This window comes from Vulpes lagopus, chromosome 7 (assembly GCF_018345385.1).
Source record: "Vulpes lagopus strain Blue_001 chromosome 7, ASM1834538v1, whole genome shotgun sequence".
In the NCBI taxonomy this organism is placed as follows: Eukaryota; Metazoa; Chordata; class Mammalia; order Carnivora; family Canidae; genus Vulpes; species Vulpes lagopus.
This window is the reverse complement of record NC_054830.1, coordinates 53179006-53202350: the sequence shown is the minus strand read 5'-3', so window position 1 is coordinate 53202350 and position 23345 is coordinate 53179006. Positions and strand designations below refer to the sequence as shown.

The following is a 23345-nucleotide window of genomic DNA, read 5'->3' as shown; positions in this document are numbered from 1 at the left end:
AGTTTTTTTTCACTTTTTAATTACACTCCATTACGTGATTGATTGATGTCTGTTCTCTTTACAATACTATAAGCTTTTAGAGAGCATTTTATTTCAAGCACTTAGAGCAGAGTGTCTGATACTATTAAGTGAATGAATTGTTGGTAACTTATATTACTGTTTACTAAGTTGCTGCTCTTTAATGGTGCCTTTTTTGTGGGCTTGCTTGGCAATTCAGATAGCAGTGTCAGCAATAAAATGTCTGTTTCAGTATTTGGATGAATTTCGAAATTAGTCCCTCACAGATCTGGCTCTGCCTGGAGATGTAAATAGGAATAAAATAATTCCTTTTTACCCACTTATGTGATGATTTGTGTTTTTTTTTTTTTTTAAAGATATAGAGGTAATTTAACAATTGAATTATAAATTAAATCTAGTTCATATGGAACTCATTTATAAATAACTCAAATATCATGTCATTTCTTTTAAGGGAAGAAACAAAGCACCTGTGTAATTTTCTTGAAATTAAAATTGCTGGTGTTTGTTTCTCTATTACAGAAGATCAAAGAACAGAAGACTTTAGTGGGTTTGCAAGGAGTTGGGAGTTGAAAGAATATTTTAAATGTTTATATTTCCAATGATAAATTGATTCATGCAGTGGAGTTACTGAAAATCACCTTTTAATTGGTTTACCAAGGTTAAAAGCAGATTTTTGCAAAGCATGTCTCAAGCTTCTCCTGGAAAGTCTGGTAAATGGGACATTTTTGTAACATTTTTATTTAATTCTTTATTTTTGGATGTTTCTTTTCTGTCCGATTCAAGGATTTTTTGGCGTTAATTGTTCAGTTCAACACTTGATTCCTTGAACCGATTACTCAGGGTAAGCAAAGAACTGATAGTTTAATGAAAAAGCTCTATATCATTAAATTACTAATTTATTGCCTTGAACGGTTGTATTTATGATGATTTTGAAGTTTTGCTGGAACATGCCTTCATAGAAAGAAGAAAAACCCTATGTAATAACCCTATGTAATATCACCTTCACTGTATGAAGACTTGTGGGAAGTTTTAAGACTTGTTTCCAAGAATTCAAGTGACAGTGCAGCATCTGTGTCTGGAACCTTGAGTGGGTAACCTTTGAGAGACTTATACATTCCCCACTTGTAATATAAGGAGGGATGAGCCAACACTGAGATTGGGACCAGGAATAGGGGCCAGTTGTCCAAATGACTTAGAGAACAAAGTAGGTGGGCCTGTGTAGAGTAGTTCCCTCTCAGTCATAGCACTAAATCACTGGCCTCATGTATCTGGCTGAGTGTGATGTCTGGAGGGCTCTCATTTGGTATTTTTATTTTTTGAGTTCTCTTACCTAGGTGCTAAATGCCTCTTTAGTCCCAAAACACCTACTAAAGCAGATACTGGTCCCCTTTAATCAATACCACTTAGGAAGAATGTGTAAAGGAATTCGTCTTTGAGCTCATCAAGCCCAGCCTCACACCTGATGCAAAGCTCCCCAGCCAGAATTAGTTCATCTCTTTATCCTTCATTGCTGGTTGTTAGGAGCTTAAATAATGTTTGATTTTTTTTTTTTTTATAATTCCCTCCCATCCTGCCATCCCGTCCCCACATCCCTTGTCATACTGCTGCCACCTGCTTCCCATGCTCTCTTCAGTGCCCTGAGTGCTAGAGAGTTTTAAGCAGCAGGAGCTCTGGGCCAAATGGCAGGACTGCTTGGGAACAGCAATTCAGCTAGAATAGCTTTTAATGATGATGACAGGGACTGGACAGAGAAGATGAATGCCCATATCAAGGCACTGGCATAGGGCACTGTTAGGACAGTATGAGCAGATTCATGCCCCTGGCATCTGAGAGTCTTAGACTAGAAGGACAGGAGGTGAATTAAGATGGGGAAGGAATAGGCTAGCTCAGACGCTCAACTATCCTTTCTTGATGTGCCCCTAGACTCCAGGTAGCCTATAATGATGAAAGCCAACCTCAGGGGCAGAGTGTAATGTCTAGAGTCAATAAAAATTATCTCTTCCGCTAGAAGAGGCTTGAAGTTTTAATAGGTAAAACCTTTTATTTCTTAACTATTGACAGTAACCCCAAAGATTCTGATTCCTGGAAATGTTAATATTGTTGTAGAGAGAAGTTTCATTTCAAGCATAAACAAGTATATCACTCTCTCCTGTTTGGATTAGTAGTATGAGAGGTCTTGGGACCTAGAAAATGGCGTGAATACTACTGAAGGTTAGCAAGAGAAATGAGAGGCTTGTGAGAATAGATTCAAACTTGAAGCATTCATGGTTTTACTGGAGCCACCTATTTGCCTTTGTTACTATGACTTTTTAAGATTTTATTTATTTATTTTAGAGGGAGATTGTGGTCAGGCACAGATGCACATGACCCAGGGAAAGGAAGAGGAGCAAAGGAAGAGAGACAAACAGACTCTGTGCTGAGCGCAGAGCCCAATATGGGGCTCCATTCTAGGACCCTGAGATCATGACCTGAGCCGAAACCAAGCACTCAGCCGGCTGAGCCATGCCAGCACCCCCACCTTAATTGCTTTATTGTCGTCTATATTGACAGAAGCTATGCAGAAAAAAAACAATAGTTTCTTACCTGGCTGCTCACACCTGCAACCTCAAGAACTCCAATTACTGCCTGCCTCTGTGTGTCAAGCAGGTCTTGGCTGAGAAAGATATTCAACAATGTAGGATGACTCTTGAGAAGACACACAATGCCAGCAGGCTTCATGATGCATTTGCCCCAGTAGTATTTATTGAACTTGAATTATTGTAAATTTATGAAACATTTCAGAAATGTCATTTGTATTGTCCTCATTTTTTTTTCTCTCCCCCTGCTCCACTGTTGCTGCAATAATGCATCTTTTTTCTAGATTAAGTGAATAGCCTGGAATTCTTGAAAAATCACCTTTCACCAAGGTTAAAAGCATATATTGCAAAGTATATGCCAGCACTTGGCTGAAAAGACTGGTAATTAGAGTATATTTTGGGGGGTTCCTGAATGGCTCACTCTTGATCTCTGCTCAGGTCTTGATCTTAGGGTCGTCAGTTCAAGCCCCATGTTGGGCTCCATGCTGGGTATAAAACCTACTTTAAGAAAAAGAGAGAATATATTACTTGAACTATTTAATACAATACATATTTTTGAAATTTTAAATTTATAACATTCCTTAAGGAAAATAGTTTTTTTTTAAATAGGAAAATTTTGAAATATAGAAGAAATGGCATTGCATCAAAAGGCATGCACAAGAAAGTACATCATAGGAGCATTAGGTGTGAGCACTCTAAACTAGAAGCAATCTGAATGTTCATCAGCTATAGAATGGGTAAATAAATTATGGCAAAGTCATATAATAGAATACTATACAACAATGAGAATGGATTAACTGTTCATGTTTATTACAAAAATAATGAGCAGAGGAAACCAGATACAAAAAATGTATTAGAGCTCACAAACGAGCAAAACTAATCCATGATTTAAAAAACGGGGGGGAAGTAAATGACAATGATGGGATAACAAAGGAAACTTAGGGTGCTGGTAATGTTTTCTGATGTGAATGGTTTGTATATGTGTGTTCACTTGGTATAAATTCACTGGGCTGTTTCATTTATGATTTGTGCACTTTTTACTCGCAATTGTGCTTTAGTAAAAATTTTTACTTCGAGGTGGCAAAGTTATCCTCATTATTTTAATCAATGTAGTTGTTAAGGTAAAATTTTAAGAGAAAAGTGTGTTCAAGTTCCAAAAGAACTATTATATTACTACCTGAGTTGAGCTAGGTCATAAATTTTGGTGAGCTATCCTAAACATAAATCACATATTTTGGAATTAGTGGTTATATAAATGAGTTATTAAGTGATCTAGCTTATTGATATAAGCAGTTTGTTCCCTTAGATAATTAACTGGTCTGTCACTTTTTAAAATTCGCTCCTCTCGACTTCTTTCTGGGAAACCATTCTGAAGGAAACTGTGGTAGAGAGGGGATATTGTGATTTTAGAGGCAGAGGCCTTAAAATCCTGAGTCTATCTCTTACTAACTGGATGACTTGAAACAAGTTGATTAAAAGTCTGTTTTTTCTGTCAATATTGGTGGAGCTTATAATACTGAGACGGTATGTTAAGGATTAAATGATACCTACTTTGATGTAAGACACATAGTAGATGCTCAGGAAATCTATACTGCTTTCCTTCTTCCTTCTATCCATGATTCAGATGGTTCAGACTAAGAGTGCATATCACCTTTACACTTGGACTCTTGGTAAGGGAGGAAATCACCCACAGTGTACATGATTTTTTAGGGATAGTCTCATACAGAAAATTGTAGTGCTGCTCCCATACAATAGGAACTCCATATAGGTAAGAATCACTTCTCTTCCCCACTGTTCATTCATTCCTCACCTCACTTCCCCAGCACCATCACACATACACCATTGCTGCGCCTTTCTTACAGTCCAGATTTGTAACATGAAAGAGGTTTCCTGTGGAGGGTAGAAGTCATCTGGCCCAGAAGCTGAATAATCCTTGAGTCTAAATAATGTTGGGGTTTCTGATAAAAGGTTATATATCTGGGGACTCTTGGGTGGCTCAGTGGTATTAGGCATCTGGCTCTTGGTTTTGGCTCAGGTCGTGATCTGAGTCTTGACATGGAGCCAGTATTGGGCTCCCCCCTTAGTGTGGAGTCTGCTTATGACTCTCCCTCTACCTCTGCCCTCTCCCCCTCCCCATACACACTCACTCTCTCACTCTCAAATACTCAAATAATCTTTTTTTTTTTTTTAAAGGATGTATATCTGAACTTGAGGCATCCCTGTGAGCATTTTTTCTGTCAGTGAACATTTATTTACATTATACTCAAATTGCCACTTGATTACCACTTCCTGATTTCAAGTCTTGATATAGGATTTCAAGTCTTCACCTATGTATTTCTTATTTTTTAATTCTCTCTTAGGCAATCCAGATTCTTCAATTTTTATTTTCCCGTGAATATAAAAAGACTTCTGACAATCACAGCATAAGAAAACTTAAACTGAATACCTTGTACCTATCAAGAAATTCTATACCCAGTAGTATTTTGCAAATACTTATTGCCTTATTTTTTAATATTTGTGAGATTTATCCTAATTCAAGCCTTTCATTTTGCCCAGTTGAATAATTTAATAATGAATTACAAGTGTTATGTGAGCATATTTTATGTATGGGTGTTACGTCAAAATATGACACCTATTCCTAGTTATAGTACACATTATTCAGTTTGAATTTTTGCATTCAGATTTCTTTGAGAAAGTAGAAGTGTCACCATTTCCTTATACCAATGGTAGCTACCATGTATTTATTGCATGTCTACTCTGCACCAGGCACGCTGTTAGGCTCTTGACATACATATTTAAGATCTGATCTTAAACCTTCACAATAAACTCATGCAATACGGTATCAGATCAACTTAGTGTCAGAGCCTCAAAAACCCAGTATATTTGTTTAAGTGGGAAAATAGCAAGACGAGCTATTTTGAATGTTATATTATCATGGGCCACACGCTACATAAATATGGATGATGTGAATCAGTTACTGTGCCAGGCCCGGCAAGCTCACTCATTCCTGTCAGTGAAGACAGAGTTTCCTTGTCCCGGGACTTGTTTATTGTTATTTGAGACCCTGTCTCATAAACTTGCACCTGTGGAGGGTGTAGCTGGTCCATCCTGGCAACTGATCTGGCAATTCAGGTGTTCCAGTCAAAGCACAGTCTTCACTACAGTGGGTTCTGTAGCCTGCTTGACTAAAAAAAATCTCGGCTGCTAGATTTGGTAAGCTGTATACTTTTTGTGACCCCAGAAGAGTTGATTCAGAGTCACCATTGTATTCTCCATTTTTTTTTTTTTTTGTTATAAGAATGATATTGCTCTACATGTATTTGAAAGGATTTATATTCTAAAACCTACCACTGCAGAAGGCCAGTCGATAATAGTTTTACTTCCATTGTTCTGTGTTCTGTACCGCAGTTTTATATGTCGTGCCCTGTGGTTATTAGTGTGCTGTACAAGAAAAACTCACTGTTCTAGTTAAGTGTAGGACCCTGTGTTCATTCCTAGTCTTTCTTGCCACCACTTTCTAACTGCCTTCCCACATACAGTCTCTCCTTTTCCATCCCTACACTGCTGCCCAAAGGGATTTTTTGAAGATCCAGATGTGATCGCTTCATTTCTCTGACAAACCTCTGGTGGTTTTCCAATGTCAACTCTATCAGGCTCTCTCCGCCCCTGACCTTTCCAGCAGTTCCCCATCTGAGGGTCTGCTGCTCTTCACATTTGCCATTTCCTTCATACCTGCCGGTTTGTACGAGCTGTGCCCTCTGCTTAGAACTCTCTCCCTATCATCCTGTTCTTTGCTTGCTAAATTTCCATTCTTCCTTCAAGGCCCAGTCTAAGTAGCTCCTCTCTTATGAAACTCGATGGCTCCCACAGGCAGAGGGAGAAGCTATTTCCTTTGGGCATTCATTGTAATATTTACATTGCATAGTTTTTACAGATCCCTTCTTACTTTCTTCAGGGACAAGGGCTTTCTCCTCCTCCTCTTTTTTCTTATTTTTTTAAGATTTTATTTATTTATTCATGAGAGACACAGAGAGAGAGAGAGAGATGCAAAGACACAGGGAGAGGGAGAAGCAGGCTCCATGCAGGGAGCCTGACATGGGACTCAATCCCAGGCCTCCAGGATCAGGCCCTGGGCTGAAGGCAGGACTAAACCACTGAGCCACCGGGGCTGCCCCTTTTTCTTATCCTTCTTGCTATAGTATTAATTCTCAGTTCATTGCCTAGTTCACAGCAATTGCTTTAAAAGGTTTGATGGTCTTGAACTTCATTAGTTTAAAACTATCATAGGAAAATACTCTGTTGCAGGTTTTTTTTTACTTAAGATACTTGGTTTTCTAGCTCTTTTTGGCAATGAATCAGTTTCTTTTCAGAAGCATTATTGTGCATGTGGGCAGTCTTCAAGGGTTAAGGAGCTGAGTGGGTCAAGCACCAGCATTTGAAGACCTCAGGTTTCTGTACCAAGTGCTACTTTAGTACTTTGTCCACGGTGGTTATTCCTACAGTCCCTGGAGTATGGTAACCACTCAGTAAGTGTTATTGTCAGTATTATGCTTACTATCAGCTCCACCAGCCAAGAATTGTTAATGCTTTGTCCAGTTTATAGTATCAAAACAATAGATTGTTCTCTTTTTTCAGATCAAGTGCAAAATTATATTGTGCTAGTCAATATGGTTTTTCAAGCTACATGTGGATACCACTGACTATCCCCTGGAGCTTCTCATTCTAGGGAGACACCCCTAATTGACAACCAGTGCCCAGTACCCTTTCCAAAACTCTCTACCCTTCTCACTGTGATCTTTCTGTCTCTAGGACTGCCTATGGCTGCGGTAGCAGTAAGAGAAGCTCTCAGGTGAGAGTCTTATTACCCTCTGACATTATCTTTTTTTTTCCCTTGGTGCACTTGAGTTAAATGTTTTCCCTCACTTCTCTTATATTTTAATATCCTGGAAGAAGAAGCCTCCATCTTTCTAATTTATATGTGAGGATAGAATATGGTTTGTGACAACATATTTTCAAAAATTATGAAATGGAAAATAATTTTCTGAAATAACTCTCTCGTACCTGCTCTCATTGGATTTAAATCTTTATTGAAAGCACTTGCTTTTCATAGTTTCTCTTTCATTTTCTCTCCCCACTCTTATTCTCACTCTTTGTTTCTGCTTGTTTTTCCAGAAGGTGCACATTTCTCCTTGTTCATTTTTAAGCAGCTTCGAAAGCTGCTGTTGATGGTGCCTGAAGTTGCTTTGGAGGGAGAAAGCCAACAGTGAGATCAAGAATTGTAAGAATTCACATATGTAAAGAAAGGTTGCTGCTCTGGTGTTGAGTGCTTGAGATGGTCCAGGAAGTTGGAGTGTGGAGAAGAGAGCAAGGGGCGCCACTTGCCCTAACAATGAGCACAACTGTTCTTGTAAAGCAGCAGTAATCAGATAATGGTAGTAGCATGGAGAAAGAGAAGTAGAACAGTAGTGGAACAGAATAGAGAACTTAAAATTGTAGCTACACATACATGGAAGCCTGAAATAGGGCAGAGGTGGCAATACAGATTAGTAGGGAAAAGGATAGATTGTTCAGAAATGGTGCTGGAAAATTGATTATCCACACAGGAAGAAAATTAATTGGATCCTTATTCCTCATCAAACTCAAGAATCAATTTGCACATAGACCAAGGCCTTAAATGTGAGAGACAGGGACAAAACTCTTAAACATGCATAAAAAAATAATTAAAATTATACTTAAGACCCTGAGGTAGGACAGGATTTTCATAAATAAAACATAAAAGTGCAACTTTATTTTATTTATTTATTCATGAGAGACACAGAGAGAGAGGCAGAGACATAGGCAGAGGGAGAAGCTCCATGCAGGGAGCCTGATGTGGGACTCGATCCTGGGTCTCCAGGATCACGCTCTGGACTGAAGGCGGCGTTAAACCGCTGAGCCAACCGGGCTGCCCTATACCTTTCTAGTATTATTTAATTTCTATACTATTCAATATTTCCCTAAGAATATTTTTATGATATTAAAATTCATATATTTTTTACAGCAAACTGCAGTTAATGACAGCAACAGAAATGCTAACATTACCTAAAAGTGATATAATTAAAAGTTGCAGCTGCATGTTTAGATTTTATTTCTTAATATAAAATATCTGTTGGCTGTCTACCCATTTGATTTCTTAGTTCTTGTTTACTGTTTTGAGAAAAAAGATTAGAACTCTAGACTTTTGGCATGGAATAATTGTTTTTAATCTGTCAGTAAACTTTTCTGGTATCTATGAAGTGATACTTTTTTTCTTCCATTTCTGTTAGTTGGAACCAAACTGTAACTGGGGAAAAGACCAGAGTGGTTTTTTGAATCACTGACACTGGTGATCTGGAATCATTGTAGCAAGTGATACAGTACATGTTCTTAAAAGATTTTGACTCCTTGGAGGCAGGGGCCAGTTCTTTTATATTTATCAATCACAGTTTCATGCCTCCATTTCTCCCTCACTGCCATTTTGGCAATAAAATAATCGAAAGGGGAATTATGTAAATAGATATGGCTATCTAATTGTAGATAGAATAATTGAAAAGTTACCAGTGAAAAAGTTTCGTAGAGATCAGTGCTTTTAAGTGTAATACTTTAGGTAAGAACTACAGGAAAGTGTTTTGTAAAATTTCACTGTCTAGTTTATGATCGAAGAAGGGCCAAGCAACTATGTATACATTTGTGTATATTACACACTTGGTAGTGCTATTAGTTTTTACATGTTTGCTGGAAATAAATTATACCAGAACTTTTTTTCTCGTATTCACCAGAACTTTTTTTCTCGTATTCACCTATGCTGTCAGTAATAAAGTCTTTCTGATTTGTCCAGGAACTAAGTCCAAAGTGGAATCCCTTTATCCTGGATTCTTTGTGGAAGAGTTATTGGAAGGGGATTAGGGACTATTCAGTGAAGCTGTGTATTTAGATATGAAGAGACACGGAATCTGTTGCATTAAGAGTGCTTGCATTCAAGAGATCCTCACCCAGGAAACTAGTACACTTTTGGGGTTTTAGATGATTTTTAAAAATTTTTACAAACGATGACACTATTTTTTCTATTAATAGCTGAATTATCTGGTTTTCTAATTTAATGAGGACTTCAAAATATAAATTGATAAATTTATGGATTCCATGTTTTTAGCCCACTTTAGTAAAGCAGTCTACTTATTTTCTTGGTTAGTGCTGGTGTTTGCCTTTCAACCTATGAGTGAGGTGTGATAGCACCTGGGCAGGGTGTTGCCTCTCACATTGCTGCTGGTAACAGTAGTATAGTTGGTGATAGCAATCTAGTGCTCTGGATCTAACATTGATCTCACACCTTTCTTAGATAGCCACCTTCTCTTCCAGCATACTGTGACATGGAGCTATCCAAAAAGGTGTGATTCCCACCTCCCTGAGAGGTGAACCAAGCTGTTACAACCCAAGAGACCTGGTAATTAAAGTTCCAAAGTCATCTTTATCTGTTTACCAGGGGAAGTCTTGTTTCCAAATTGAAATGTTTCTGCTAATTAATTTTGGTACCTGTAATTGAAGAATCTGGTGCAGCATATCCAGATATGCGTGGCCTTGTAGCTGTGTCTTCTATAGAGGGCAAAATCTGCACAGCAGTACCAAAGATGAATTTTGATTTCTGATATTTTTCAAGTAGCCTGGTTTCTCCCCACCTGATAGAAGTTGCTGCATCTTTCCAAACAGGTTCTCTAATGATCTTGCTTCACCATGGCTACAAATATGGAGGGGCTGGTTCAGCACAGAGTGGGGACCCAGCAGGTGGCTGAGGTGAGTGACAGGGGCTAGCACAATAGCTGGCACCCTTGCTTTTGAAAGGAAAAGTAAATCAGTGTGCTCTCTTGTTTGAAAATAGTCCCAATGAAGTCAGCATGTCATCCAAATCCAAAGCAGGATACTGCCATCGAAGAAAAAATAAAAATGACAAGAACATTTACTCCTAATGTTTCTTTGCATGAGTAGGGTGGTGTAGCTGCATACAGTAAGGCAACGTTTAACAAGTTCACCTTGGGATGTATGGGTGGCTCAGTCAGTTAAGTGTCGGTCTTTGGCTCAGGTCATAATACCAGGGTCCTGGGATCAAGCCCTGCTTTGGGTTCCTTGCTCATTGGTGAGCCTGCTTCTCCCTCTCCCTCTGTTCTTTCTCTCTCTCAAATAAATAAAAACCTTTTAAAAATCTTTTTAAAAAATAGATGAAAATAGAAATGTTCACCTTAAATGATTATAGTTTTAACTCCAAGGCTCTTAGTTTCTTGCACATTTGATACTTTGTTAATACTGTGGCATGGTGGAAAGCCCAGTTCTGTGCATTTATTATTGACCAACTACCTTGTGCTAGTGATTTGAGTAGGTATTGAGAAATCTGGAGGTAAATGAGCCATTGGACCTCCTTTAGTGACCTCAGCCCGTTTAAGGAGTAATTATAAATCAGGGTGAGAAATAAAACTCCATGTGAGGAATGTAATCCTAGAGAGTGTTTTGAATATCAAGCATTTGTCAGACAGACCCAAAGCAGTGGGATGAGGAACTCTGCAGCTGATGCTGGGGAGGGCACCCTAAGTCAGAAACCTATGTAAGGTCGAAAAGAGGCAAAAAAGGTCAGTCATACATAGCTAGTATGTTCAGGCACCTTGAGGTGTAAAGGAAGAAATTAAGACCAGATCTTTTCACTCCATCCTGGGCCGATGCAAGGGCTGTATTCTTCACAAGAACCACATGAAGTTGGTATGATCATTATTCCCATTTTATAGGTGAGGAAACCAAGACTCAAAGACAGAAGTAATTGGCCACGGGTATACCTAGTTCGATTTCACTTCTTCCAAAGTTCCTCCAATAAATCTTGCATCATACTGTAACCAGGAACCATTAGAAGCATTCACTTTTGTACTTTTGAACCAGTACTTGTATTTCTAAGGCAAAAATGCAAATTTACCCCAAAAAGTGAGCATTTAAAGAAAGAATTTAAAAAGATAAGAACATAACATGCCAGTTTTTTTTTTTTTAAGATTTTATTTATGAGAGACATACAGAGAGAGAGAGAGAGATGGTGGGGGGTGGGGAGTGCAGAGACACAGGCAGGAAGAGCAGGCTTCATGCAAGGAGCCCGATGTGGGACCCGATCCTGGGACTCCAGGATCACACCCTGGGCCAAAGGCAGGATCCAGACCGCTGAGCCACCCAGGGATCCCAACATGCCAGTTTAAAGCAATAAAAGTTGTGAGCAGATTTTCCAAATTTTGGATCAACCATTAATTTTAAGGCAATAGTTTAACTAATCACCTCCTTCCCCCAGCAAATAATGATTAATATTAACTGAAGATGGAAGTAGATAGATTTCATAAATTTTTTAATCATATTTTTGAAAGGGTTTCAAAGCTGTGAAAGTATTAAGTTTAAGGTGCTTGTGTTTATGTGTTGCTTTAGTTTGTGGTAGGAATAATTACCTTGGAAATCATTGTTGGTTTAAGAGTTAGGGTTATTTTTCATTTGATACAGTTTTCAGTTGAAGCTAACTTGGAAACTGATGTATCACTGCCCTAAGAGGTCCTCATTAATTCTTTAGAAGAGATTAGTATAGGAACTTTTTGTAGTAATCTATAGTAATTTATAGGTTAATCTAAGTTTGTATATGCAGTCAGAAAGTTTGCTAGCTAAAATTTTCTGCCAAATTATCTTATTTCGTTCAGGAAATGGAATATCACATATTAACTTAGTGTATGTTATTGTTTCCCATGACAAGTGCATTTTTAGAAGACTTCCAAAATAAAAGAAGGCATTCTTAATTAGGAGTGTAAAAGTAACCTTATTTAAAATATTCCCTAGATTTCCTTGCTTTTAATTCAAGGGATAAGTGTATGTTCTTTAAAATTCTTGTTTTTTTGAAATTTTGAGTTTAGTAAACTACATATAATAACTACATATGTAATATTAAATGGGCTACAAGAGTAAGAGAGCCTGCAGTTCATCACTTCAATGCTAAGTAGTTAATTGAATGGGAATGAAGTATCTAAATTGAGGAGTTATTAACAGTCACTTTTTGGATAGTTGTTTATTCAATCAGCAGACAGTGAAGGAACACACCCGTTCTCTGCCTGTCTACCAGTGAGGGCACACAGGTAAATAACAGGCCAGGGTGTCTGCTTACCAAGAGCTCTTAATCAAGGAGGTCAAGCATGAGACAGGCCATGCCAGAGTAGAGGATACACAAAGACAGGCAGGCTTTCCATAGTAGAAAAGAAGATCTGCAGGGATCAACAGATTGGGATTTTTTTTTTTTTTTTTTAAGATTTTATTTGAGAGAAAAAATGAACAAGAGAGAGAGCAAAAGCAGGGGCAGGAGCAGAGATAGAACCAGAACCCTGGGATCATGACCTTAGTGGAATGAAGGCAGACACTTAACCAACTGAGCCCCCAAGGACCCCCAGATTGGAATTTAAATTCAGGCCCTGCCATATGCTATCTGGGTGACCACCTTGCTCCTCAGTTTCTTCATCTAGAAAATGGGAGTAATAATAGTTAACCTGTCTATCTTATGGCATTGTTGTGAGAAGTCATGGAATTAAAAATGTATAAGGAGCTTTAGTAGGTACCATGCTTTTGCTCCGTGAATGAGATAAAGCAACAATGTCAATGTATAGAAATGATTTTCTCTCAGGTCCCCAGATCAACTTTTTTCTCTCTAGACCAGATTAGTCATAAATACTAAGGTAAACTATGAAAGATAATACAAAGTAACAACTTGATGTCTTATGATGTTCTCAAATTTATTTGATTATTCAGAGAGGCAGTTTAATATAGTGGTCAAGAGTATAGAGTCAGATAGCCTAGATTTGAATCCTGGCCCTGCCTCCTGCAAATTGTGTGACCTCTCTGTTTTCTGGAATTGTTTATGAAGAATTAGTGTTAATTCTTTTTTAAATATGTGGTAGAATTCAGCAGTGAAGCCATCTGGACTTGGGCTTTTCTTTGACGATAGTTTTTTGGTTACTAATTCAGTCTTTTTCACTTGTTATAGGTCTATTTATATTGTTTGTTTACTCTTAGGTTAGTAGTTTGTGTCTTTTTGAGAATTTACTCATTTCATCTAAGTGATATGTTGGCATACAATTATGTACAGAATTCCTTTATAATCCTTTTTATTTCTCTAAATTCAGTAGCAATTTCTTTTCATTCATTTCTGATTCTAGTAATTTTTAATCTTTCTTTTTCTTGATTAGCCTAGCTTAAGGTATGTCAGTTTGTTGATCTTTTCAAAGAGCCACTTTTTGGTTTCATTGATTTTTCTCAATTGTTTTTGAATTGTCCATTCATTAATTTCCACTCTAAGTAAAACTAATGAAATACCATTTTGCACTCACTAGAATGACTAGAAATAAAAAGTCAGGTAGCAAGTGTTGGTGAGGATGTGGAAAATTGGAAAATTCCTACATTGCTGATGGGAATGTGAAATGATACAGCCACTTTAGAAAACAGTCTAGCTGTTCCTCTAAAAGTTAAACATAGGGACACCTGGGTGGCTCGGCGGTTAGGCGTCTGCCTTCAGCTCAGGGCATGATCCTGGAGTCCTGGGATCAAGTCCTACATCAGGCTCTGTACATAGAGCCTGCTTCTCCATCTGCCTATGTCTCTCTCTCTCTCTCTCTCTCATGAATAAATAAATAAAATCTAAAAAAAAAAAAAAAGTTAAACATAGAGTTACCACATGACCCAGCAATTCCATTCTTAGGTATACTGTTGACCCTTGAATAACACTGAGGTTGGAGTGCCAACTACTGTACAACCAAAAATCTGTGTATAACTTTGATTCCCCAGAACTTAACTACTAATAACCTACTATTGACTGGAAGTCTACCAACAACATAAACAGTTAACATATTTTTTATATGTATTAAATACTGTATGTTTACAATAGTGCCGGAGTTTGTCTCTCTCTCTTTTTTTTTTTTTCAGTATTTCTAGGCTATGCATTTCATCTCCGAGTTTTTTCAAATTGTCACAAATCTCCAAAAACTTTGCCAAAGTATTTATAGAAAATAATCTGTGCACAAGTGAACCATGCAGTTCAAACCTATATTGTTCAAGGGTGATCTATATACCCAAGAGAAATGAAAACATGTCCACACAAAAACTTATGCACAAGTATTTATAGCAGTGTTATTAAAAGTGGCCAAAAGGTAGAAACAGCCAACATCTATCACCTGACAAATGGTTAACAAAGTGTGTTGTATACATAGAATATTATTCAACCATAAAAAGTAATGAGGTACTGACTAATGTTACAGCATGGGTGAACCTTGACATTATACTAAGTGAAGAAGCCAGTCACAAAACACCACATAGTATATTATTCCATTCATATGAAATGTCCAGAATAGAGAAATCTACAGAAATGGAATCTAGATTAGTGGTTGGTTAGGGCTTTGTATTGGAGGTGATACCTAAAGAGATTTCTTTTTGAGGTAATGAAATGTTCTAAAATTGAGTGTGGTGATCTTTGCATATGTCTGTGAATATGCTAAAAACTACTTAATTGTATACTTTACATGTGTAGATTTTATGGTAGGTGACTTATATCTCAATAAAACTGTTTTTAGGGGTGCCTGGGTGTTTCAGTCAGTTAAGCCTCTGCCTTTGTCTCAGGTCTGGAATCAAGCCCAGCATCAGGCTCCCTGCTTAGTGGGGAATCTGCTTCTCCCTCTCCCTCTCCCTCTCCCCCTCCCCGATCCCTACTTGTGCTCTCTCTTTCTCAAATAAATAAATTAAATCTTTTAAAAATAATAATAAAAATAAAACTCTTGGGATCCCTGGGTGGTGCAGCGGTTTGGCGCCTGCCCTTTGGCCCAGGGCGCGATCCTGGAGACCCGGGATCGAATCCCACGTCAGGCTCCCGGTGCATGGAGCCTGCTTCTCCCTCTGCCTGTGTCTCTGCCTCTCTCTCTCTCTCTCTCTCTCTATGTGACTATCATAAATAAATTAAAAAAAAAAAATTTTTTTTTAAATAAATAAATAAAACTCTTTGGGGCACCTGAGTGGTTCATTTGGTTAAGCAGCTGCCTTTAGCTCTGATCATGACCCCAGGGTCCTGGGATTGAGCCCTGAGTTGGGCTTACTGCTCAGTGGGGAGCCTGCTTCTCCCTTTGCTGCTCCCCCTGCTTGTGCTCTCCCTCTGTCAAATACATAAAATCTTTAAAAAAAATAAAACTTAAAAAAAAATCGTGCATAAGCAACCAGATGCCACTGCCAAAATTAGAAAGTATTTTCCAAGATAAAAGAATAAAAAGAAATTGGGGTGGGGGGACAGAAACCTAAGGGGTGTGTGACAAGTTTCACTTACTAATTAGAATTACGTACTTTCCAAAATAGTAAAGGAAGATTTACATACACAATAAACTATGCATTAAAAAAAACATATATACAGTTTGATTCCAATTTTATAAAATATTTATACCAAATATTTCCATGTACTGTGATACTACAGTGTGTCAAATATTATGCTAAGCTTGTCATCTCATTCAATAGTTCCATTAACACTACAAGGAAAGTATGACCTTCCTTCCTTCTTCCCTTCCTCCCTTCCTCCCTACCTCCCTTCCTCCGAAAGGGGCAGAGACACAGGCAGGAGAAGCAGGCTCCTTGCAAAGGTGGGGGGAGGGAACGACTCAATCTCAGAACCCTGGAATCATGCCCCAAGCTGAAGGCAGACAGATGTTCAACCACTGAGCCACCCAGGTGTCCCACTTTCCCCAGTTTAAATAAGAGGAAACTGAGAGGTAGAAAGATGGGATTACTTTGCCAGGTTTCAAACCCGTATGTAAGTGACATTAGAACCCAGGCCTTTAATTACTGCCCAGTAAGTTCATTTTTTAAAAATATCCTAAATACTAGTAGTGTTTTTAGTTTTCCAGGTTATAGGCAATTGTCTTTATACTTTATTTTCCAAGTTTAAATTGTAACTCTTACTTAAACAATTCAACATAATTATTGATTCCATGATCAGAGTGTCAGAAGGGTGGCCAAATTCAAGCTTCTGCAAAATCTTTGTGCTATGGAGTTGACTATGAAACTTGATAAAGAGTAATATGGTTAATTTTTAAGGTTGGTTGGTTGATTGATTTTAGAGAGAGATAAGGAGAGGGGAGGAGCAGAGGAAGAGAGACAAGCAGACTCCATGCTGAGCGCAGAGCCCAACTTGGGGGCTTGATCCTACAACCCTGGGATGACCTGAGCCGATATCAAAGAGTCAGACACTTAATCAACTGAGCCATTCAGGCACCCTTGATATGGTTAATTTTTTTAAAAGGAATAGTTGACAGTTGAGAATTTGTAATTTTAGCAGTGGAAAATTGAATCATATCTAACAGTAGCATTAGTTTTATTTTTCATATATTGAATAAATGGAGTTTTGAAAGGGCTTCAGTATTTTCTAAGCATTTAAGATTTCCTTCTATAGCTGGAAATATAAAACACACAGAGACTCTGTATTTCTTCATATTGCCTACATGTAATAAAGACACTTTTTAACTCAATGTTTTGAGCCAGAGAAATTTAGGAGTTAACTTGCTGGAGCATTTTGAGTTACTTACTGGTTGGCAGAAAGAGACCATTCATGTACCCAAACTGTAAGTTGAGTGTGTTTACGCAGTGGAAGGGAGGTGGCTTCACAGATCTTGGCAAGGCTTTTCCTGGGCCCCGGGCTGTCTCAGGGGCTCTCAGAGGCCATCAGATGCTCTTTGAATAGGAAGGTCCTGTCACCACAGGACAGCCAAATTCCTACGACCCCATTATTTCTTTTTATCAGCAGGGCTTGCATCACCATTGGAGAAAACAACACTTCCATGTAAGGAAATGTTTAAAAACACATAGCTCTCCCAGTTATTGAATAAAACTCTGTATTGGCAAAGCTACACCCTCAAGTAGGAAAAGCAAAGTCATTGCTCAGGTTTCAAGTTTCCAGTGTCCTCAAAAGACCAACTCATTACATTAAATTCTGTTATTCTTGCATCTTACAAATGGGACATTTAAGGTTTAATGTTCATGTCAACATGTAGTACATATACATAGATTTGAAAGTTGGCCAACACTAAGTTCAGCTTGAAATAGGAGACAGCAGGCTCCTGAACCACCTCCTAACCCTTCCTAACCCTAAGTCTCCCTCTCTCAATTTGATTTCTTCTGGTATTTAATGCCTTATTTCTAAAAATAACCCTAAGCCTCCCTCTCTTAATTTGATTTCTTCTGGTATTTAACTCCTTATTTCTAAAAATAGGCTTTCCCTGCCCTTTTTTGTGTTTTTGTTTTTTTTTAATCAGTGTTAGACATTGTCCTTTGTGAGAAGTTTTTCTGTTCTGTGTTGTAGTAAAATATCAAACTCATCATTTTAACCATTTTTTAGTGTCCAGTTCTGTGGTATTTAAGTTCACATTCACATTATTCTGCAACCATCACCATCATCCATCTCCAGAACTTTATCTTCACAGAAGCTCTGTACTCCTTAACACTATCTGCCATTCCCTCCCTGCCTTTGCCTCAGCAGCCACTATTTTTTCCCCTATGAATTTGACTACTCTAGGTACCTCATATAAGTAGAATTATACAATATATGTCATCCTTGATAGGCTTGTTTCATTTAGTATAATATCCTCAAAATTCATTCATGTTATATCCTTTTTAGGGGTGCCTGACTGGCTCAGTTGGTAGAACATGCATCTGTTAATCTCAGGGCAATGAGCTCAAGTTCTATGTTGGGCAGAGGTTACTTTTAAAAAAAAAATTAGGGGATCCTTGGGTGGCTCAGCAGTTTAGCGCCTGCCTTCAGCCCAGGGCATGACCCTGGAGTCTGGGGATTGAGTCCCGCATCAGGCTCCCTGCATGGAGCCTGCTTCTCCCTCTGCCTGTGTCTCTGCCTCTCTCTCTCTCTCTCTCTCTCTCTCTCTCTCTCTCTCTCTGTGTCTCTCATGAATAAATAATTAAAATCTTAAAAAAATAAAAAATTTTTAAAAATTATCTTTTTTTTAAAGATTTTAATTATTTATTCATGAGAGAGAGAGAGGGAGAGGCAGAGACACAGGCAGAGGAAGAAGCAGGCATCCTGCTAGGAGCCTGATGTGGGACTCGATCCTGGGTCCCAGTAACACCCCCTGAGCTGAAGGCAGATGCTCAACTTTTGAGCCACCTAGGTGTCTCATCTTCCTTTTTTAAAAAGGCTGAAAAATACTCCATTGTGTATATATATTACATTTTGTTTATCAGTTCATCCATCCTTGAACACTTGGATTGCATCCACCTCTAGGCTACTATGAATCATGCAGCTATGAATATGTGTGTACAAATACCTCCTCAAATCCATGATTTCAGTTTTGGTGGGTACATACCCAGAAGTGGAATTGCTGGATCATATGGTAATTCTCTGTTTAATTTGTTGAAGAACCACCATACTCTTTTCCTTAGCAGCTGCACCATTTTGTATTTCTATACAGTGCACAGGGTTCCAATCTCTCCCCATTCTCCCAAACACTTGGTATTTTCTGCTTTCTTTTTTATAATTGCCATCCTAATGAGTATGAAATGGTATTTCATTTTGGTTTTGATTTACATATCCCAAATAATCAGTGATGTTGAAGTTTTTCATGTGGTTATTGGCCGTTTGTATATCAGCTTTAGAGATCCTCTTTATTCAAGACCTTTGCCCATTTTTTAATGGAGTTGTTTTGTTCTTATTAATTGTAGGAGTTCTTTTTTTTTTAAGATTTTATTCATTCATGAGAGACCAGAGAGAGAGAGAGGCAGAGACATAGGCAGAGGGAGAAGCAGGGTCCCTGCAGGGAGCCTGATTTGGGACTTGATCCTAAGACCTTGAGATCACACTCTGAGCCAAAGGTAGATGCTCAACCACTGAGCCACCCAGGTGCCCCATTGTAGGAATTCTTTACATATTCTGAGTAATAAAACTCATCAGAGATAAGCTTTACAGATAGTTTCTCCCATTCTTGAGTTGTGTTTTCATTCTCTTAGTAGTGCCCTTTGATGCAAAAAAAGCTTTTAGTTTTGATGAAGTTCAGCTTTATCCATTTTTTTTCTTTTGTTGCCTGTGCCTTTGGTGTTTTATCCATGATATTGTTGCCGAGTTCAGTGTCCTGCTTTTCCCCTATTTTTACTAAGAGTTCCATAGTTTTGGCTCTTTTTAGGTTATGATCCATTTGTATATGGAATAATGTAAGGGTTCAACTTCATTCTTCCATTAGTGGATATCCAATTTTCTTGGCACCATTTGTTGAAAAAAACTGTCCTTTCCCCCCATTGAATGGTCTTAGCATTCTTTTTGAAAATCATTTGATATAGTCAAGTATTTATTTTTTGGGTTGTCTATTTTTTTTAATTATGGTAAAAACCATATAACATAAAATTTACCACCTTAACCATTTTTAAGTATATACAGTAGTGTTAAGTATATTTACATTGTTGTGCAGTAGAGCTCCACAACTTTTTATTTTATGAAACCTAAACTCTATAAAACTTAAACTCCACTAAACAACTGTCCATTTTCCTTCTTCCCAGCCCCTGGCAGCCATCATTCTTTCTATGAATTTGACTATTTTTTATACTTCATGTAAGTGGAATTTCACATAAGTGGAATCATAAGGAACTTGTCTTTTTGTAACCGGCTTAGTTGTAGCATAATATCCTCAAGGATCTGAGTTCTCTGTTCTGTTCCACTAGTCTGTGTGTTTGTTTTTATCCCACTACCATACAGATAGATTACTATCTGTAATACAGATTTGATTACTTTAGCTTTGCAGTAAGTTTTGGAGTCAGGAAGTGTGAGACCCTAAACTTTGTTCTAATTTTTCGAGATTGTTTTAGCTATTTGGGTCCCTTAACATTCCATATGAAAGTTAGGGTAGGTTTTTCTATTTCTATAAAAAACATTGTTGAAATTTGAATCTCATAGGGATTACCTTGAATCTGTAAATGGTTTTGGGTAGTATTGGCATCTTAAAAATATTAAATCCTCCTGAACATAGTATGTCTTCCATTTATTTATGTATTTAATTTCTTTCAGCTATATTTTGTAGTTTTTAATGTTTAAGTCTTTTACTTCCTTGGGTAAGTTTATTTTTAAGCATTTTGTTCTTTTTATGCTATTGTAAATAGAATTGTTTTCTTAATTTCCTTTTATCATTGTTCATTGTTAGTATATAGAAATGCAACTGATTTTTATGTGTTGATTTTGTATCTTCCAAGTTTAGTGAATTATTAGTTCTAACAGTTTATGTGTGTCTGTAACCTTTCGGATTTTCTATGGGGAAGATCATGTCATCTGTGGATAGAGATAATTTTACTTACTTTTTTCCTATGTGGGTGCCTTATGTTTATTTTTCTTGCTTAACCGCTCTGGCCAGAACTTCCAATATAATTTAGTAGAAGTGAGGGAAGACATCCTTGTCTTCCTGATCTTGGAGGAAAATTTTTCATTGTTTGATCACAGAATATTATATTAGCTGTGAGTTTTTTCACATTTGACCTTAATTTTATTAAGATAGTTTCCTTCTGTTCCTGCTTTGCTGGATGTTCTTATTGTGAAGGAATGTTTAATCTTGTCAAATGCTTTGTCTCTATCAGTTGAGATTATCATGTGTTTTTTCTCTTTCATTCTGTTAATGCAGTGTATTGCATTGATTAATTTTTGTATGTCAGACCATCCTTGCATTACAAGAATAAATCCCATTTGGTCATGATGTGGAGTATTTTTTACCATGCTGCTAATATCTATTTGGTACCATTTTGTTGTAGGAGTTTTTGTTGAGGAATTTTGTATTGGTATTCATAAGGGATACTGAGCTGTTTCCTTTTCTTGTAGTGTCTAACGCTAGCCTCATAGAATGAGTTTGGGATTATTCCTTACTCTACAGTTTTTTTGGAAGATTTTGAGAATGATTGTTGTTAATTCTCCTTTAAATGTTTACTAGAATTCACCAGGACTGGTCCAGGGCTTTTTTATTTTATTTATTTTATTGTTATTTATTTATTTCTTGAGGGGGCATTGCTTAATTATTCTTCTGATTAGTTATAGATCTGTTCACATTTTCTATTTCTTCATGATTCAAAGTTGATAGGGTTGTGTGATTGTAGGAATTTGTCCATTTCATCCAGGTTGCCCAGGTTGTTGGCATGCAGTTATTCATAGTACTCATTTACAATCCATTTTATTTCTGCAAAATCAGTAGTAATGTTTCCACTTTCATTTCTAGGATTAGATATTTTTTGACTTACCAATATGGATGAAAGGATTTTAGTTTTCATTCAGCACCTCCCATTCCCATCTCTCTTCTCTTCATTCTCTCGTTAAATTATATCCTCTTTGCATTAACTAATGTTCTGTTACCCAATTATGACACTAGTACAAATATTTCCTAGTGTCTCCAATAAATTGTAAAACCCTGTTTTCCATACAAATACATCACAGGAATTTTCAGTTGCCTTCTTTTTTTTTTTTTTAATAAAAACATTCCTTCTAAAGCCCTCTGACCTGCTGCAGTACTTACTGATTGCTTTTTGGGCCTGCTGCACAGCTGTCATTCTTGACTTATCTCTTGTTTTGGAGTCTTTGTTTCCTTAGCTCCATGGTTTTTTTCTTTTTAAAAAAATGGAAATAATATGCTCCAGTAGCTTCCTAGGAATGAGTGTATCAGAGGTGAATTCTTTTTAGATCTTTTACAGTTGACCCTTGAACATCTCAGGTCCACTTAGACAGAATTTTTTTTTTTTTTTTTTTTTTTTTTTTTATGATAGGCACACAGTGAGAGAGAGAGAGAGAGGCAGAGACATAGGCAGAGGGAGAAGCAGGCTCCATGCACCGGGAGCCCGATGTGGGATTCGATCCCGGGTCTCCAGGATCGCGCCCTGGGCCAAAGGCAGGCGCTAAACCACTGCGCCACCCAGGGATCCCGGCAGATTTTTTTTCAATAAATACAGTACTGTAAGTGTATTTTCTCTTGATTTTTTTTTTTTAATATTTTTTTATTTTTTAAGGTTTTGTTTTTTTCAAGTAATCTCTGTACATCACCATGGGGCTCAAACTCCCAACTCTAAGATCAAGAGTCACATCCTCTTCCAAATGAGGAAGCCAGGCACCTCCTTCCTTATGATTTTCTTAATAACATGTTATTTTTTCTAGCTTACTTTGTTGTAAGAATAGTATATATAATACATACAACATATAAAATATGTTAATTAGCTGTTTATGTTATCAGTGAGGCTTTGGGTTGGCTGTAGGCTATTAGTTAAATATTGAAGGAATCAAAATTAAACGTAGATTTTCAACTGCCCATGGAGTTGATGCTCTTAACTGCTGCATGTGCAAGGGTCATATATCTAAACATGTCTCATTTACACCCACATGATTGATAGTTTGACTAGGAATAGAAATATAAGTTTTTAGAAAATAATTTTACTTCAGAATTTGAGGCATCATTTTATTGCCTTCTAGTTTGGAGTGTTGGTTTTGAGAAGGCTGTTTGTACTCTTGATCCTTGTAGGTGACCTCTCTCTCCCTCCCCCACCTTTTCTCTCTGTTTCTTTCTCTTTCATTCTCCCTTGCTTTTATACTCCCCTCTACCCCTGTTAAGATTTTTTTCTTCATCCCTGTTGTTCTGAAATTTCACATTATCTTTTATTTAGTATACTTACCCTTTCATATATAGTACTGGTACTCGGAAA

At 37.5% G+C, this 23345-nt stretch overlaps 1 protein-coding gene across 6 annotated transcripts in view; it reads left to right on the top strand.

Annotated features, from left to right (window-relative positions):
* Positions 1 to 23345, top strand: part of NR2C2 (nuclear receptor subfamily 2 group C member 2) — a 100157-nt gene that overhangs the window by 2840 nt on the left and 73972 nt on the right. For 2 of the 6 annotated variants that reach the window (XM_041762273.1, XM_041762275.1), the window contains exon 2: positions 10317 to 10400. The exons of 2 other annotated variants lie outside the window; for them this stretch is intronic. In XM_041762273.1, the coding sequence (XP_041618207.1) occupies positions 10341 to 10400 (60 nt within the window). In that variant the 5' untranslated portion in view covers positions 10317 to 10340. Of the gene's footprint in view, positions 1 to 7425; positions 7444 to 7763; positions 7873 to 10316; positions 10401 to 23345 lie in introns of those variants that run through there. 2 more of the 6 variants (XM_041762276.1, XM_041762274.1) reach the window with 2 other exon arrangements.